The sequence below is a fragment of the Crocodylus porosus genome, unplaced genomic scaffold, assembly GCF_001723895.1.
Source record: "Crocodylus porosus isolate Cpor-Errol unplaced genomic scaffold, CroPor_comp1, whole genome shotgun sequence".
NCBI classification, from domain to species: domain Eukaryota; kingdom Metazoa; phylum Chordata; order Crocodylia; family Crocodylidae; genus Crocodylus; species Crocodylus porosus.
Genome location: NW_017728927.1, coordinates 361589 through 375632, shown reverse-complemented (window position 1 = coordinate 375632; position 14044 = coordinate 361589). Strand labels below are relative to the sequence as shown.

Here is a 14044-nt window from a genome sequence, read left to right as displayed (position 1 = left end):
CTCCTTTTAAAGACCCCCAGGGTAGGAGCAAGCACCACTTCCCTTGGAAGTTGGTTCCAGATCCTAGCCACCCTGACCATTACATCTTCTTTTTAGTTGGAATAACTAGTTAGATAACTCTTTCCATCAGTACCAGATATATTTATAAGTAAATACAGTCTTCATTTAAAAGCTCTTATTTCCAACTGAGTGAATTCCTGATAATAGTTTTTATAAATGAAATTAACATAATATAAATAGCAAGAATGGGAGGATGCAAAATTCTCAAATGCACCAAACTGATTTAAGAGCTTATGTTGCATTTTTTAAAGTGGCACTTGGGAGACTGAGGGTACATCAATATGATGCAAGGCAGCACCCTGCTGGGACACACTGCACCCACTCTGAGAGCACTGGCTCCCGAACCATACAGCCATGTTACCACGGCCTTGCACTTGCACCAATAAGCTCTGCAGACACGGTATGTCTCCATTGGCAGCAGTGTGTCTCTGCAGAGGGCTGCTTTGCATTGTGTAGACAAGTCTCATTGAAAGGCAAAGGGCATTAAATCAAGGCTCATAATATTTACCAGAACCAGTGCTTAATATAAAAATACTAATATATCTTGGCTCTTAAAACCAGGACTACTGAATAATTGTTTAACCTGATGTGATATAACCTTACAATTAAATGCTATGGTTTATGAATTGTTAAAAACTGTGAGACAGTGGTATTTGCTTTCTGCTTTTAACAATTGTACCAAAGTTCTAGCTTTTTTCAGGGCTTCCTTTAAAAAACAAAACACTGTTCCCTTTTGTTTCTAAATGGAAACTGGTATTGTAAATGCTGTCGTTGCTCAGTCTGAAGAGTAATGCTAATGCAGGCATGTCTCCAGAAGTTATTAAAAGATCCTGTTTGTGTTTATGACCTGAAAGAGACTGGGAGAACTCTGGTGGGAAATCGTAAGGACTGGAGATACGTTTTTAGATACTGAGCAGTTAATCACTAAGCAGAAGCGGTTCTTTGAAGAGTTGTGTTTCTCAGTGTTCCCAGAGTAGTGGATGATGTAGGCAGGATACACACCATTTTCAGATACTAATAACTTAGCCCTGATTGTACAGAGAGTGGGATAAACAATTTAGTTTGAAAAGAAGAACTCCCCTTATGTTTACACAATTCAAACCCCTTTCTTCAAGGTACAGAAATTTCTTCAGAGACCTTCTGGCAAGTGTGAAGGAAGCTACTACACACTAGAGGTTGATTTGGCTTTGAAGGCTCAGTAGCCCAGTACGAGAAGTTCCAGCACCTCCCAAGAAGGTTCAATTGGTGACCACCTGTCACTGATTAAACCACTACACCCCCCTCGTAAGGCAGATTTTCCTACATACTTACAGAGCTTAGATTACCTCATGGAAGTGGGCAGGGCTGTCATAACCAGTCTGAAGGCCTGGGGGAGTAGCAGTATCTTCACAACCCCATGAGAAGTAACTAAGAGATGCTATTGAATTCTGGAGCGGGTACATACTTACCATTGTATGTAGACTGCCATAGTGAGCCTTGATATTCACCCTCTCACCATAACTGCTTCTTCTTCTCTTGTTACCCAAGGCTACCACAGAGAGGTGTACAAATCTCCAGTGCTGGAGTAATCAAGTCCCGTTGAATAAAACTTCTATACAAATAGGCTGACAGCACTCCTAGATTCTTGTAGGGCAGCATTCCTCAACCTTTTTGGTCTCAAAGCACCCCTTATTAGATTCAAGGCACCCCTTGGAAAGCTCTTAGCTTTCACTCATTTCTTGACTACAAGTCAAGTCAGTCCTGAGGCTGCTGCGACCACTGGGGCACCTTAGGTGCTGTAACAACCCTAATTATGAGGTTAGTTGAGTCGCTCTGCATCACTGGTGATTCTTTGGGCAAAGTGACCTGGTGGCGCCCATCTCTTCTCTGGGTATGGATGGCCGTTGGCTCACAGGGAGCTCATCCACCCTTTGACAGATCTTGTTTTTAGTCCTCTTGTGTGTCCACACACCCTCCTCACCTAAGCTAGCTCAGGTCGGGGCATTGGTTTAGTTGCCAACAACCTTACCATGGAACAGACTGTACAGGCAACCCCCGCTTAGCGCTCTTAATTCGTTCCTGAGAAACCAAGCATTAAACAAAATGAGCGTTAAACGAAACCGAAAGTATTTGGCAACCCGAGATGGTGACCAGAATTGTTTTTAATGACCCAAGATGGCGACCATGGGTGTTATAGTGAAATTCTCTGAGCGCTAAGTGAAATCAGGTATCAATTTAAAACGAGCGTTATAGCGAAATAGTGTTAAGTGAAACAGCGTTAAGCAGGGGTTGCCAGTACTGGTCTACATGGTACCAGATAGCAGATCAAGAGAGGCCTGGCCTGACAGGGTTTCTTGACTACAGCAATTAATTAAGGAATTCCTCTGTTGCAAAGAGCTAAGAAAGACCACAATAGATCAGAATGTTTTTGACAGCATGGATTCCTATTTCAACTGTCTGGTGTTATCTCGTGAATCATATATGGGTGTTTGCACACCTAACAGTACTAATACTGTACAGCACTTCACGTTACCCTTAAAAGGATCTCAAGGCACTCCTGGGTACTGAAAAACCATGGTTGAGGATCTGTGTTGTAAGGCAACCTTAGGTCATTTGCTGATAAAATTACTTGGAATTAGAAATGCAAAAGGCTTTATAAAATTTGAAACATTGAATTAGTCCAGATCCCACAGGTCTGTTTATTAAAATGTTTAAAATACATAAACAGGCTAAGCATGAAAACAGCTCTGTAAGGTATATCTCTGTTTAGAGATCTAATATTCAGACAAGATGTATCTATTTCAGTAACTCATTCCAAGAAATAAATCCAACCCTCTGTCCCCCCCTGCCCTCAACCCGGTCTGTTCATGTGAAGAGCTCAACACAGCAGGCTTCTGCGGTGCCGTTGCATCGAAACTGATCCATATGGGCTGGCTGCCGATGCCAGGGAGAGACCTTGCAGGCCTGTGTGCACATAATGAATATTTTGAGATTCTCTTTCTATCTTGCCCTTCTCAACATAACCCTTTAGTGATATTTTTCACCTGTTCTTATTAGAGACGAGCCTTACACAAATGCCCCAAACTTTGGAGGTACTGGAGTATCATCCTGGATCTAAAGTTTTCAAATGCCTCCAAACTGGGATTTTTAAGGGAGTTTAAGGGAGTTTGGCCCTTGACTTGCACTGAATGTTAGGGAGTTTGAAAATGCTGTCCCCCTTTTGGTAATTGAGAAGAAGAATGGTTCAGTGGGAAGGGCACACGTTTAGGAGTTGGAAGCCCTGGACTGAAGTCCCTATTCCACTGTAAACTATCTGTGTAAGCTTGGGCAAGTATAATTTTTGCCTCTGCCACCCGTATGCAAAGGGTGATAGCAACTCCCTAGCTCACAAAAGTACTGTGAAGGATGATAATTGGTGCTTACACACTGGCATAAGAAGGGACCATACAAATAACTAAAATAGATCAGAACATCTGCGTACTTCTAAAACCAGATCTGCCGTCTCCATTTTGGGCCCCCCTTTACTTTTTATTAACTTGGTAAAACATAAAGGAGGTGGTCTTGATTTCCTTTACTTAGGACTCAGGAGAGGCTCCTACCCAGAGGCATGACTTTATTTCAAAGCTGGGAACATGATTTCAGCAGTTTCTGCAGGGTGTGAATGAAGCTTTTTTGGTTTGGTGAAACATAAGCACTTTAAAATACCATTGGGAAAAGGGATGCTAAAAATGGTTTAAGTAAATGGCGGTACTGTGCTTTAGAATATGCTCCATTCAAACAAGTTTTCCTGCAGTCCTTAACTTAATGTCTTGAAGATATAGGCCTCTCCTTTCTTCCCAGTTTCCCTTTTTAGGAGCTGATATTCATGCTTCCCAGACTGAGAAAGGCCTGCAGGATTGAGGTAGTGTGCTATGTTTCAATAGGAATATGTTTTATAAGGGAAATGCATTGTGCATTATTGAAAAAGATAAGTAACACTTTTGAAAGTGGACAGAGTGGGAAAGCTGGTGCAACAGTGAAAGAAGAGTTTCCCCATGCAAACCAGTGGGATTTTCCACTGGTGCTGGAACTGGCACTGGGACAGAAGAGAATTGGCTTGCATGTCAACTCTTCAGAAGCAATGGCAGCTGATATACTATCTCCTTTGTTGCAGTGGCTCTGATGGGCCAGTTCAGTGCCAAAAGATAGCCAGGACACAAATCTTCCTTGGTTACTCATCTGTTCCTAATCCCGTCACTACATCCTTCCTCTGACCCCTGTCCTTAAAGGCCCTTTCTCTGACCCCTAAGGACAGAATCAAATAGAAACATCCGTCTTCTGCTGCTGCCTTGCCTTCTAACTACTGGGTGAAGGCCTGACAGAAGTGACAATTTTCAGCTGATCTGGCCCCAGCAAGTGGTCTACAGCCATGATCAAACAGAAGTGCATGGCTGCAGACTGCTTGAAAAGGGCCCAACCCTGCAAAAATCTAAACCCTCATTGAATGAGGGATCAGATGAACATACTCCAAAACTAAGCCCATTCTGTAACTTGTGTCTGCAGAGCTCCCAGCCTGTTGCTGTTTTCAGAATGGGAGGGAGGAAATAGAGCGGATGGAGTTTGGTCTGGGATTTTTTTCAGCCAGCACTGGAGGGTGGTATGCATGGATTGGATCCCCCTCTTCCCCCTCCCAAGGTGGGAGGGATCCAGTCCATGCATCCCACCCTCCAGCATCAGCTGGGAAACCCTGAGAACGAGCTCCCTCTACTCCCTTTCCCCCCTCCCATTTTGAAAACAGTGACAGGTTGGGCGGGGGTGTGGCATGCTACAGAGATGGGACCGTAGGCTCCCAGCAAGCAGCAGGAATCCCCAACTCTGGGACCCAGCAATGAACTTCTTTTGGGCCTGGGGGGTCAATCTACTCATAGTGCCTCCTGCAAAGCACTATGAGTTGCAGCAGGAAGCTGCTCTTCTGTCCATGCCCAGAGGAGTGTTCTGGGTTCTAGCTCATTGTTTTGCTACTCTGTTTCCCTACGTTGTACACTTGTGTGTCTGCATTGCAGGGAATTTAATCCTCACTTACTGGTAGCCATATAGGGCATCTGCAGTTTGTTCCAGTATAAGTAATTCTTTTTTGAAAGGAAACTGTGGAAGCCATGGTGCAAATGTTGACAAGGGCTCAAGAAGCCATTCAGAAGATAAGGCCCTCAATGCAGGTGTCCTGTCATCTATGGGATTTCCCCAGAGTTGTTGAAAATACAACAGGTCATCTCATCAGAAATGACTGCATAAGTGGAGTTTTTGTGAAACCAATTACATCTCAGGAATCTTCACCTGGTATAGCAACTGATATACAATTTGCCTGATTTACAGAGGTGCTTAACACCCCTAATACCCACAGAAGTTCCTGAGAGCTACAGTTGCTTAACACCTCTGAAATGCAGAGAGTTCAGTGCCGTCTCCTGCATTCCCTGTGTGCCCATCGGGAATGCTAGGTGTGCGAGGAATGCTGTATCAGGCCTTAGATCTGTCAGTAGTGGTGTTATGTGTGCATTTTGCGGGTGAAAAAACACTGATGTTAATTTGTACTGATTAACTGTGTGGAGGAGTTGCGTCAAGTTTTGTGACTATGGTACTGCTGCAGATTTGGATGTATTCCTTACTTTTGATGGATTAATGAATGAGGTAAAAAGAGCCAAAAGTGTCTCTTCTCTATGTGCAATACTGCAGTCTGCTAATTAGCCCCAGCTATAATTTGAACCCAAATTTGACATCAAAGGAATTGGGGATAGAATTAGGATTTATATTCATGATAAGTCTGCCAAGACATCAGCAAGACTGATTGCAAGAATTCCTCTTCTGCATTCCCAGTCTTACATCTGCCAAACAGCTCTGTAACATGCCTGGGTGTCAGTGAAGCCACACTCCGCATCACGTAATCAGCTTGCAATGCATGGAAATGCCAGTGCTGAACATTACATAAAAGTTCCAACATGTTTTGTTTATGCAGCTCTTCCAAACAGCTGCCATAGCATGTTTCAATTATCATCCAGTTTCAGTGTGGAGTATTAAAGCCATAATGCACTTGTGCCCTGGAACCAAATTGTGATAAATCAAAAGTGTTTAGTTAAATATTTGTGGCAAATTTCCAGCCTAGGCAGCTGGAAACAGAAACAGCTAGTCTTCCTGCTGAACTTCGCATTTAACCGAAAGCCGTGATCTGTTGACTAAGCTAATAAGTAAGGGTTTTCAACAAGCTTTTGTAAAGACACATATCAAAGGAATGAGTAATTCCCAGCCTTCTAAGGACTGTAGAAATGATCTAGTATTCATTATAATGTAAGAAATTGTTGGATAATGGCCATTATTTAACAGGGTAACACCAAATACTATTTTTACATGTGTTGGCACTAGATAAATGAATTGAGCAGTGATCCTAAGCACCTTTATATCTGTAGCAATCACTGTGCTTTACAAAAGTGGGAAAGGGTGAATATCACCATTTTGCACACGGGATATTAAGGATATTAAGTGTTATTTAAGCAACTTGCTCATGGCTGCACAAAAAGGCCATGATCCTGTGTTCCACCCACGTGAAATGTGGTACAGGATCATACTTTTTGACAATAGCAGAGTTAGGCATTGAACCTGCTCCCCTGTCCCAGACCCATTACACAAGGGAATGCTAATATGAAGATAAGAGATGATAAATCTTCCTAAGGAAGAGTTACATTTTAGGTCTTAAATACTTTCTGACAATATGTGCTGTAGCCTACTACTTGATTTTTTTTTTAATTAGTCATGAATTTATTCCCAACCATGAGTTATGTGTCAACTCCTCTTAAATTTCTTCTCTAAATCTCAGAGCTGGGACTGAATATTTTTAGCTACCTTGTTAGCATTCCTTTTCCTCAAGGATCAGAGTATTAAGCAGAAATACAAGTCAGCCAAATCAGGACAATTAAGCCCTAAAAGATGTCATATTGTTTAAGATAATCAAAAGCGTGTCTAAGCACATGGTGAAGAGATGGTGTGGAGTGGGGTAAGGAAAATCTGAGCAGAGAAAATAAAAGACAACTTATTTTTTTCAGAACTTTTTTTTAATAATGGTTTCCTTCTTCCAGCCACAACTTCAACATTGTGAGTGGTCGAAAATCACAAAGTGCCTGCTTTACACTGAAAACAACACTACATTGCAAGATCTCTTAGCAGTCCCATATGTGGAGTTAATGTACAGGCATATTACTAATGCCTTGAGACAATATAAAAATGTATAAATACGTGCTGAGTGTGAGGTGCTCGTTGGAGGAGGGAATTTGAAGTGTCAGTCCTTTATTGCCTTTGGTCTAGTGTTATTTATGCCTTCACCAGAGCCTGGAATTCTGTCAGAGAGAGAAAATGAGAGGAAAAGAAAACTAAATGAAAATCATGCTTAAGGTCATTAGAAAGGATAGAGAAAACTGTCCCCAAATTCTAATCACAGAGTGAAACTTCCATAGTTATTCTAACACTGTGCAAGCCACTGCTAAACCGAACACAGCGGGTATAACAGATCTTCACCCTGTAAAGCACATACTGGGCTGAGGTAAGAAATGGCTCCATAAATTTATAGTCTTAGAAAATCCTGAGATGAACCTGAATTCTCTTTAACTCGTTTCATGAGGGTTTTCAGCTGGAGGATTTTACCATGTGTGCTCAATATGCTGCAATAGCCAAGATGAAAGAAAGTGGATTAAGGCAGGATTGCAGCTTTCAATCCTGCTTTTGTATTTCCCAAACGAAGAGCTGAATTTTAGCGGTGACATAGTTGAAGTGTGAGAACCTCTATGGCCTGAGTTCTGTTTAATATGATGTCCTATTTGGGATTTATAAGTAGACGCTACAGGAGCTGCTGCTAAAGCACATTCCTGCAACAGTGTCTCTCCTCCTTAACTTTGGCTAAGATTAGCTTGTGTGTCTGTTAGAGTTGTTGCCACCTGTCCTAGTTTGGCTGAGACAGCCCAGTTTTCAGTGACTTCATCTCCAGTACGTGATGTCAGATGCCCTATTTTCATCCCTATGAAGTCTACAAAAATTGCCCAGCCAGTCCACATCTTCCCTCTCGGGATTTTTGAAGACTTTGATTTAGTTTCTCATGGAAGTGCCACAAAGTAAAATTTGCACTGATCAGACAATTCCTTAGCACAAAATAAAGCAGGGCAGACTTTGAATGAGTGCTGTTTTAGATCCTTCACAGCAATTCCAGCAGCTTAAAAAAAAATCAGTCCTACTCTGCATTACCAATTTATTCTCTGAATTATATGAGCTGTCCTTTGATTGTGATATGTGAAGTGACATATCTATGTGGAAGTGTGCTAAAAACAGAGGCTCCACATCCACTTGGGATCTGAAGTGCTGTACACCCACAACTTCACCTGACTCCAGGGGAAGAAATGGTACTCAGCACCTCTGAAAAATCAGGCCCCAGGAGTCTATGTGCCTGATCCAGGTCTCCACTGAAATCAACTGCATAGTTCTCAGGAATAAATCTCTTGAAGTCCATGCAGCTGTGTTGAACTCTAACCATTTTCAGAGGGGAATTGGCCCTACTATTTCACTTAGGTATCAGCCCTGTACATTTCCTTTCAATTCCCAAAATATCCTTTTTTAAGAAAACAAACATTACACTGTGAAAATCTTACCATCCACTCCAATTTTGCCATCACCATCAGTATCACCAGCTGCCAAGAAAGCCTTGGTCTCAGCATCAGTGAGAGCTCTGGCACTTGAGGAGAAATTCTTTAGAAACAGCCTGAAATAGGACAGGGATGTTACTGTCTGGCATTTAACTTACAAAGACACTCCAAGGCTGCAGTCCGGATCATGGCCGTCATTCTGGGTGCTGTACAGACACCGTCTGTTCTCTGGAATAGCTTTGGTAGTTTGGTGCCTGTCTTTCTCACTTACAGCTGGGCCCCCACCAAACCACAAATAACGGCTAATTGTAATGTATGTGGAATTCCCTAATCTTATATTTACGTGGAAATTCACAAGCTACCATGATGAAGGCTTCCAGAAACAGTCAGGATGTGGCAGATTCTGAAACCCATACTTGCTAAGGAGACACAGCAGCTGAGTTGCACTTACTGAAGCTCGTCCTCCTCAATGAAGCCGCTTTTGTCCTGGTCAAGGATTCCAAAAACTTTCTTTACCTGGTCAGCCGACTTGCCTTTTAGGCCAACCGTGGAGAAAAATGACTTGTAGTTGAAGGACTCAGCAGCTGAAAGAAAGAGATCTGTTATTTAAATCCTTTCTCTTCCGTCTGTTTTAACTACACATTTCTAAGACACCCACCCCCGGCTTCCAGCTCACTGCACCTGTTCACTCCTGCTCTTTTGTGCCCTGGGGCAAAATACAAGAGATGATCCAACAGGTAGTTTTCCTTTCCAGCTGCTATAAGCCTATGATTGGATGTACTTGCAGCCAGCATAAAAGTTTTCTGTTAGAATGTACATTCTGCAAAGCCAGAGGTTTTTTTCCCCCACATACATCCCAGGCAGTTATAATAAATATTTAGAATATGCTTTTTTGGCATAAAATGTATAGACCAAATCCTGAAGCCCTCATTCTAGATCCACTGAGCCTTTGTTCAGGCAAAGTTCCACCAAAAATATAGTTCATGCGGAGTCTTTTACCACCTCGGGGCACTTAAGAGATAGGTGGCCCTGATTGCACAGAGGAAGTCTTCATAGGTGCAGAAATTCATCACCACTTTGCAAAAGTGGCAGGGTGCCTTGCTCTGTTTTGGACATGTTGTGAGACAAAGAGTCAACACAGAGGGGGAAAAGGTCTTAAAGGGTTTAAAACTGACATCGTGGTATGGAAGTCTATGGGGTTACATGGATTTTACAGCAGCTGAGAATGTAGCCCTTCAGCTCTAAGCTGTTGCTGCACATGTTTGAGGACAGTACCCATAAAAGAACTTCTCATAGGACTTTTTGAATTCAGAGGCTACACTGTAATGCAGTAACAAAGAGATCTTACAGGGAAAATGATAGGCATGTCATATGGAGATGTAAAAATGATATACATTTTCTCATTGGTGAGGGACCATTCCTTACCCTGACAGCTGGAAAGGGCAGCCTCAATATCCTTAGCAGAAAGGATGTCAGTGATGGCCATGGCTGGACTGTAAAATAAATTAAATGTGAGCTATTCAATCATTAGAATAACTTCTCCATCTTTCATGCAAATGCTCTGTTTGAATTTGCTGGTATGACAGTATATGATAGGGGATACATTATTCATCTAAATGTAAATGGAGCATACAGTAACAGATGTCTGCAGCAGGTGCTTTCACTTGAGGCCGAGTAATGAGTGAGGAATTCCACATGGCGGGGTGGGGCCCTTAGTAACACAGGATGCCTGGGCTGCAGTAGGAGACATCAAGTCAAAGGTGTCTAGCACCCAAAAAAGCACGACTTGTCTGAGGATTCTCCTGGACGTCGGGTTATTATTATTAAAATGGATTGCATAAGCAAAAAACATACATCTGCAGAGTGTCTAAAACTGGCAGACAGATGTATACGTGGTATAATTCCTGAAGCTAAACACAAGATGACTTTTGCATGGCATTCAAGATAATGACTAAAATCAGGCAATCTTCTTAAAAATACTGGTAACCTTGAGGTCATATATTGTATGCTAATTTAATTTTTAAAGAATCTAAATGCACAGGAGCACATTCACTTTGCATCTAGATCCAGGGAGGTAAGCTGAATGACACCAGAAATCAATCTGGCCTGTTGTGTTTGTGATTCTACAGAAGATTAAATCTTCTTGCAGTTTTCTAAGAAACTCTTCTTAACTTCATTGGACTCCTTTGGCTCAATGCAGAGTAGAATTAACTGGATTTGTTTTCCAAAAGCAGGCATTGTGGTAAATTTGGATGTTCTTAAAGCAAAGCTTTGAAGACTTAAAATTAATTCATGATTGGTGAGGGAGGAAACACAGAAAGTGACTTACTCATGAAATATCAGTTTTCAACAAAAGACCCCCTTATTCCCACCAAAGCTGTGATGACTCCAGAGGCTCTTGTCAAAGCAGCCCAATGAATATGTTGTTTAACAAAAACCTACTATGAGGTCCTAAATCCCAGCCTCTGCTGTTCATCCATAGGAATGTAATTTAAGATTAATATATTCATTATTCTAGCATATTCACCATGGAGGATTTAAAAATATGTCATAGTTACTTAAAAGGTTAGACTTGCAGCATCTGTGAGATAGGTTTGAATTGCTAGTGGATGGGGAACTGAGGTAAAGAGAAGTGACTTTCACAAGGTTACAGAGAGTGTCTGTAGCAGAGCCAGGAATAGCATTCAGATTTCTGCATTTTTTGTGGTGTTTTAACAGCATAATCAATCTTTCCCATATAGAATATGTATAGAAAATACAGTAGATTTCTCCTTCTATTTCTCTTCCTGGCTAAACGGTTTTGAGGAAAGATCTTGTTACTAGTAAGTTAGGTTCTGTGCCTCCACATAGGTCATGATTTACCCACAGTCTGGAGGTCAGGTGGTTGCTTCAAGGCAATATGGTTTACGTGGCGGGAAAACAAACTAATAGCCATTTAGGTCTGGTTGCAGGTTCTCCAGAGGGGGCAAAGAGAAAATGGGACAAATTTGCCACTGGGGTCAATGGGTACCTCTCCAATTAGCTTCAGATAATGCCAGAAGCAAATTTGTCCCAATGACTTCTTGTAAGGAGCAAATGCTATGACTGCTCTCAGTGCCCAGATAGGCAGGTTGATAGGGAGCTCAGCAATCCACCTCCTTCTCCCTACTGACAGTAAAAAAAAAAAAAGAAATAGGGGAAATGTTGAAGGGAAATTAAAAAAAATCCTGAAGCATACCATGGTTTTTTGAGGAATGCATTTTTAGTGCCCCTTCCCACCCTCCAGTCTGATTGCTGATCATTCTTCTCCAGATTACAAAGGTCTGGCAGAATGGAAGAGGGTTCAAGATTATTAAAAAAAACCCCTGATAGATGCGTTTAGCTTATGGAGTATTTTCCTTTTGCTTTTCTTTTTCCAAAAGGAGAGGATCTAATCAGCTTACCTTTGTGGTCTTCTTGACTGGAGAAGGAGGCAATCTAGTTGTAAGGAAAGCACTTGCTGTGTGTCTTCACCAGGGCTGAGCTTGCTTATATATACTTTAAGTTGTATACCATATACAGATTTTAGATTTCAGCGTCACGGAGGGGGAATGGTGTCGAATGAACTTGCCTAACTAATCATCTCACACTATTTTTATCTCAAGAGAATACATATGATATTTGCAAACGAAACAAGATAAGTGGCTAGATATGTGAAAAGGCCTGTGCCGTATTAAATTTCTTCTGATTTAAGCAGAAAATATCAACTTCTCCATATGATCTAGGCCAGAAACAACAATCTGATACTCTTGATCCCAGGACTCAAATGGAATGAAGCAGGAATAATGCCCAATGAGATGCCCTTAATAGACGTTTTAATATGATGACTTGAATTATGTATAGATAATGTATAGGATAGCATCTGAATTGCTGACCTGGCAAAAAGTAGTAGTTTAAATAGTTTAAGGAAAATTGCCATCTTCCTGAAGTACTGGGTAGTTTTTGATTCAGAAAGCATACTAGTCATATCAGCTCATGGACTTCTGTCACTTTAAAAAAGAGTGAATTTTTTGCTGAACTAGGTCAACTACTTTTATGCCAAATCCATATGAGCAGCAAAAAGTACTTTTCATGCAGTGGGTAGGCCCTCTGGTCCGTTCCCAGATAGAACCTTAGCATTCTGCAAAAGTCAGAAGCAGTTTGCTGGTTAGCTGTGTTTGCATGTGTGAAGACCGAAGAGCCTGATAGTCAGACTGAGAGATCTTTGCATTTATAGTGGAAAAACGGAATTTTTCAGTTGCTTCACTTCAGAGGGCTTCATTACAGTTTTATAAGCTGCTTTCTGATCTCTTTTAGGTACCTAATCCTCTTACCTTGTTTTTCCCCTCTGCTTTGTTGCAAAGGTGCTGCGTGTAGTGGTGCAGGGTTTTTTTCTTTAAATAACAGAGAAACAATTGGATCATCTGTCTTCTTCTTCATGAGATGTGTAGTTCAGCTGGTTAGGAGGCAGGAGCTTCATATGTGGCATACAGGTAAGCATGTTCAGAAATAACACAGAGATGGGGCATAGCAACAGTAGAAGTATGGTACTGTAGCCGGAGGTGGCAAAATGGCAAGGGATGACAGCAAAAATATCACCGTGATTAGAAGGGATAGCAGTACAGTAGGATATAATAGCAGAGAGATTATACTGCATTAAGAGACAACAGCAAGGCATGGAAAAACTAGCCTGTAGGCCTGGAGATGGTCCTACCCAAGTGCATTCCTGTGCTCTAGGAATTTCCTAATTGCTGACAACAAATTATGGCCAAGGTGCATCAGCCATGAAAGGAAGATATGAGGGGGATTAAAATGGGGTTACTCCACAACATATTCACAGCAGCTGATGGGGAAACCGAGGCAAGGAACTACTTTTGAAGCTATGATGGGGCTGGTGTTTTACTTATAGTTTATAATTAAGACATGGTTGATTTGGGGTCCCAATGCATACTCTGTTCCTTTCCCCTTAGTATAATTTTCATTGATTTATACATAGTCAGTATTCATGAGGGGGAAGGAAGGATTGTCTATAAAGAGAAGATATTTAGTTTTCCAGCTTTCTTTGCAGGATTTGGGGTTCTTTGGTAATTTTAAGAAGAATCCTAGGTATCTGGACTGACCCTGGCCCCTACCAATGACAGAAAGATGACAAATGAATTACACTGAAGTTCATGGATTCCGTTGTTTTTAGTCTGTTTCCCCCCCACCCCCCCTTGAAACTGCCTTTGCGAATCACTAAGTCCCCTACTTTTTTCTATATTAGTTTCTATATCAGTTCTGGATCTGTTGCTGCTATACCCCAGACCAGCAACTGATGCAGAATCAGTGGTCAGTCCTTCATACATATTGGTGGC

At 41.6% G+C, this 14044-nt stretch overlaps 1 protein-coding gene across 1 annotated transcript; it reads right to left on the bottom strand.

Annotated features, from left to right (window-relative positions):
- Nucleotides 1–7133: 7133 nt before the first annotated feature.
- Nucleotides 7134–12198, bottom strand: LOC109314825 (parvalbumin beta). The gene is made up of 5 exons (XM_019542160.1): nucleotides 12116–12198; nucleotides 10119–10186; nucleotides 9145–9277; nucleotides 8700–8809; nucleotides 7134–7400 (listed from the first exon to the last, which is right to left on the bottom strand). Exons 2-5 carry the CDS (start codon nucleotides 10177–10179, stop codon nucleotides 7375–7377), a joined length of 330 nt encoding a protein of 109 aa, XP_019397705.1. The 5' UTR covers nucleotides 10180–10186; nucleotides 12116–12198; the 3' UTR covers nucleotides 7134–7374.
- Between the last annotated feature and the right edge of the window lie 1846 nt (nucleotides 12199–14044).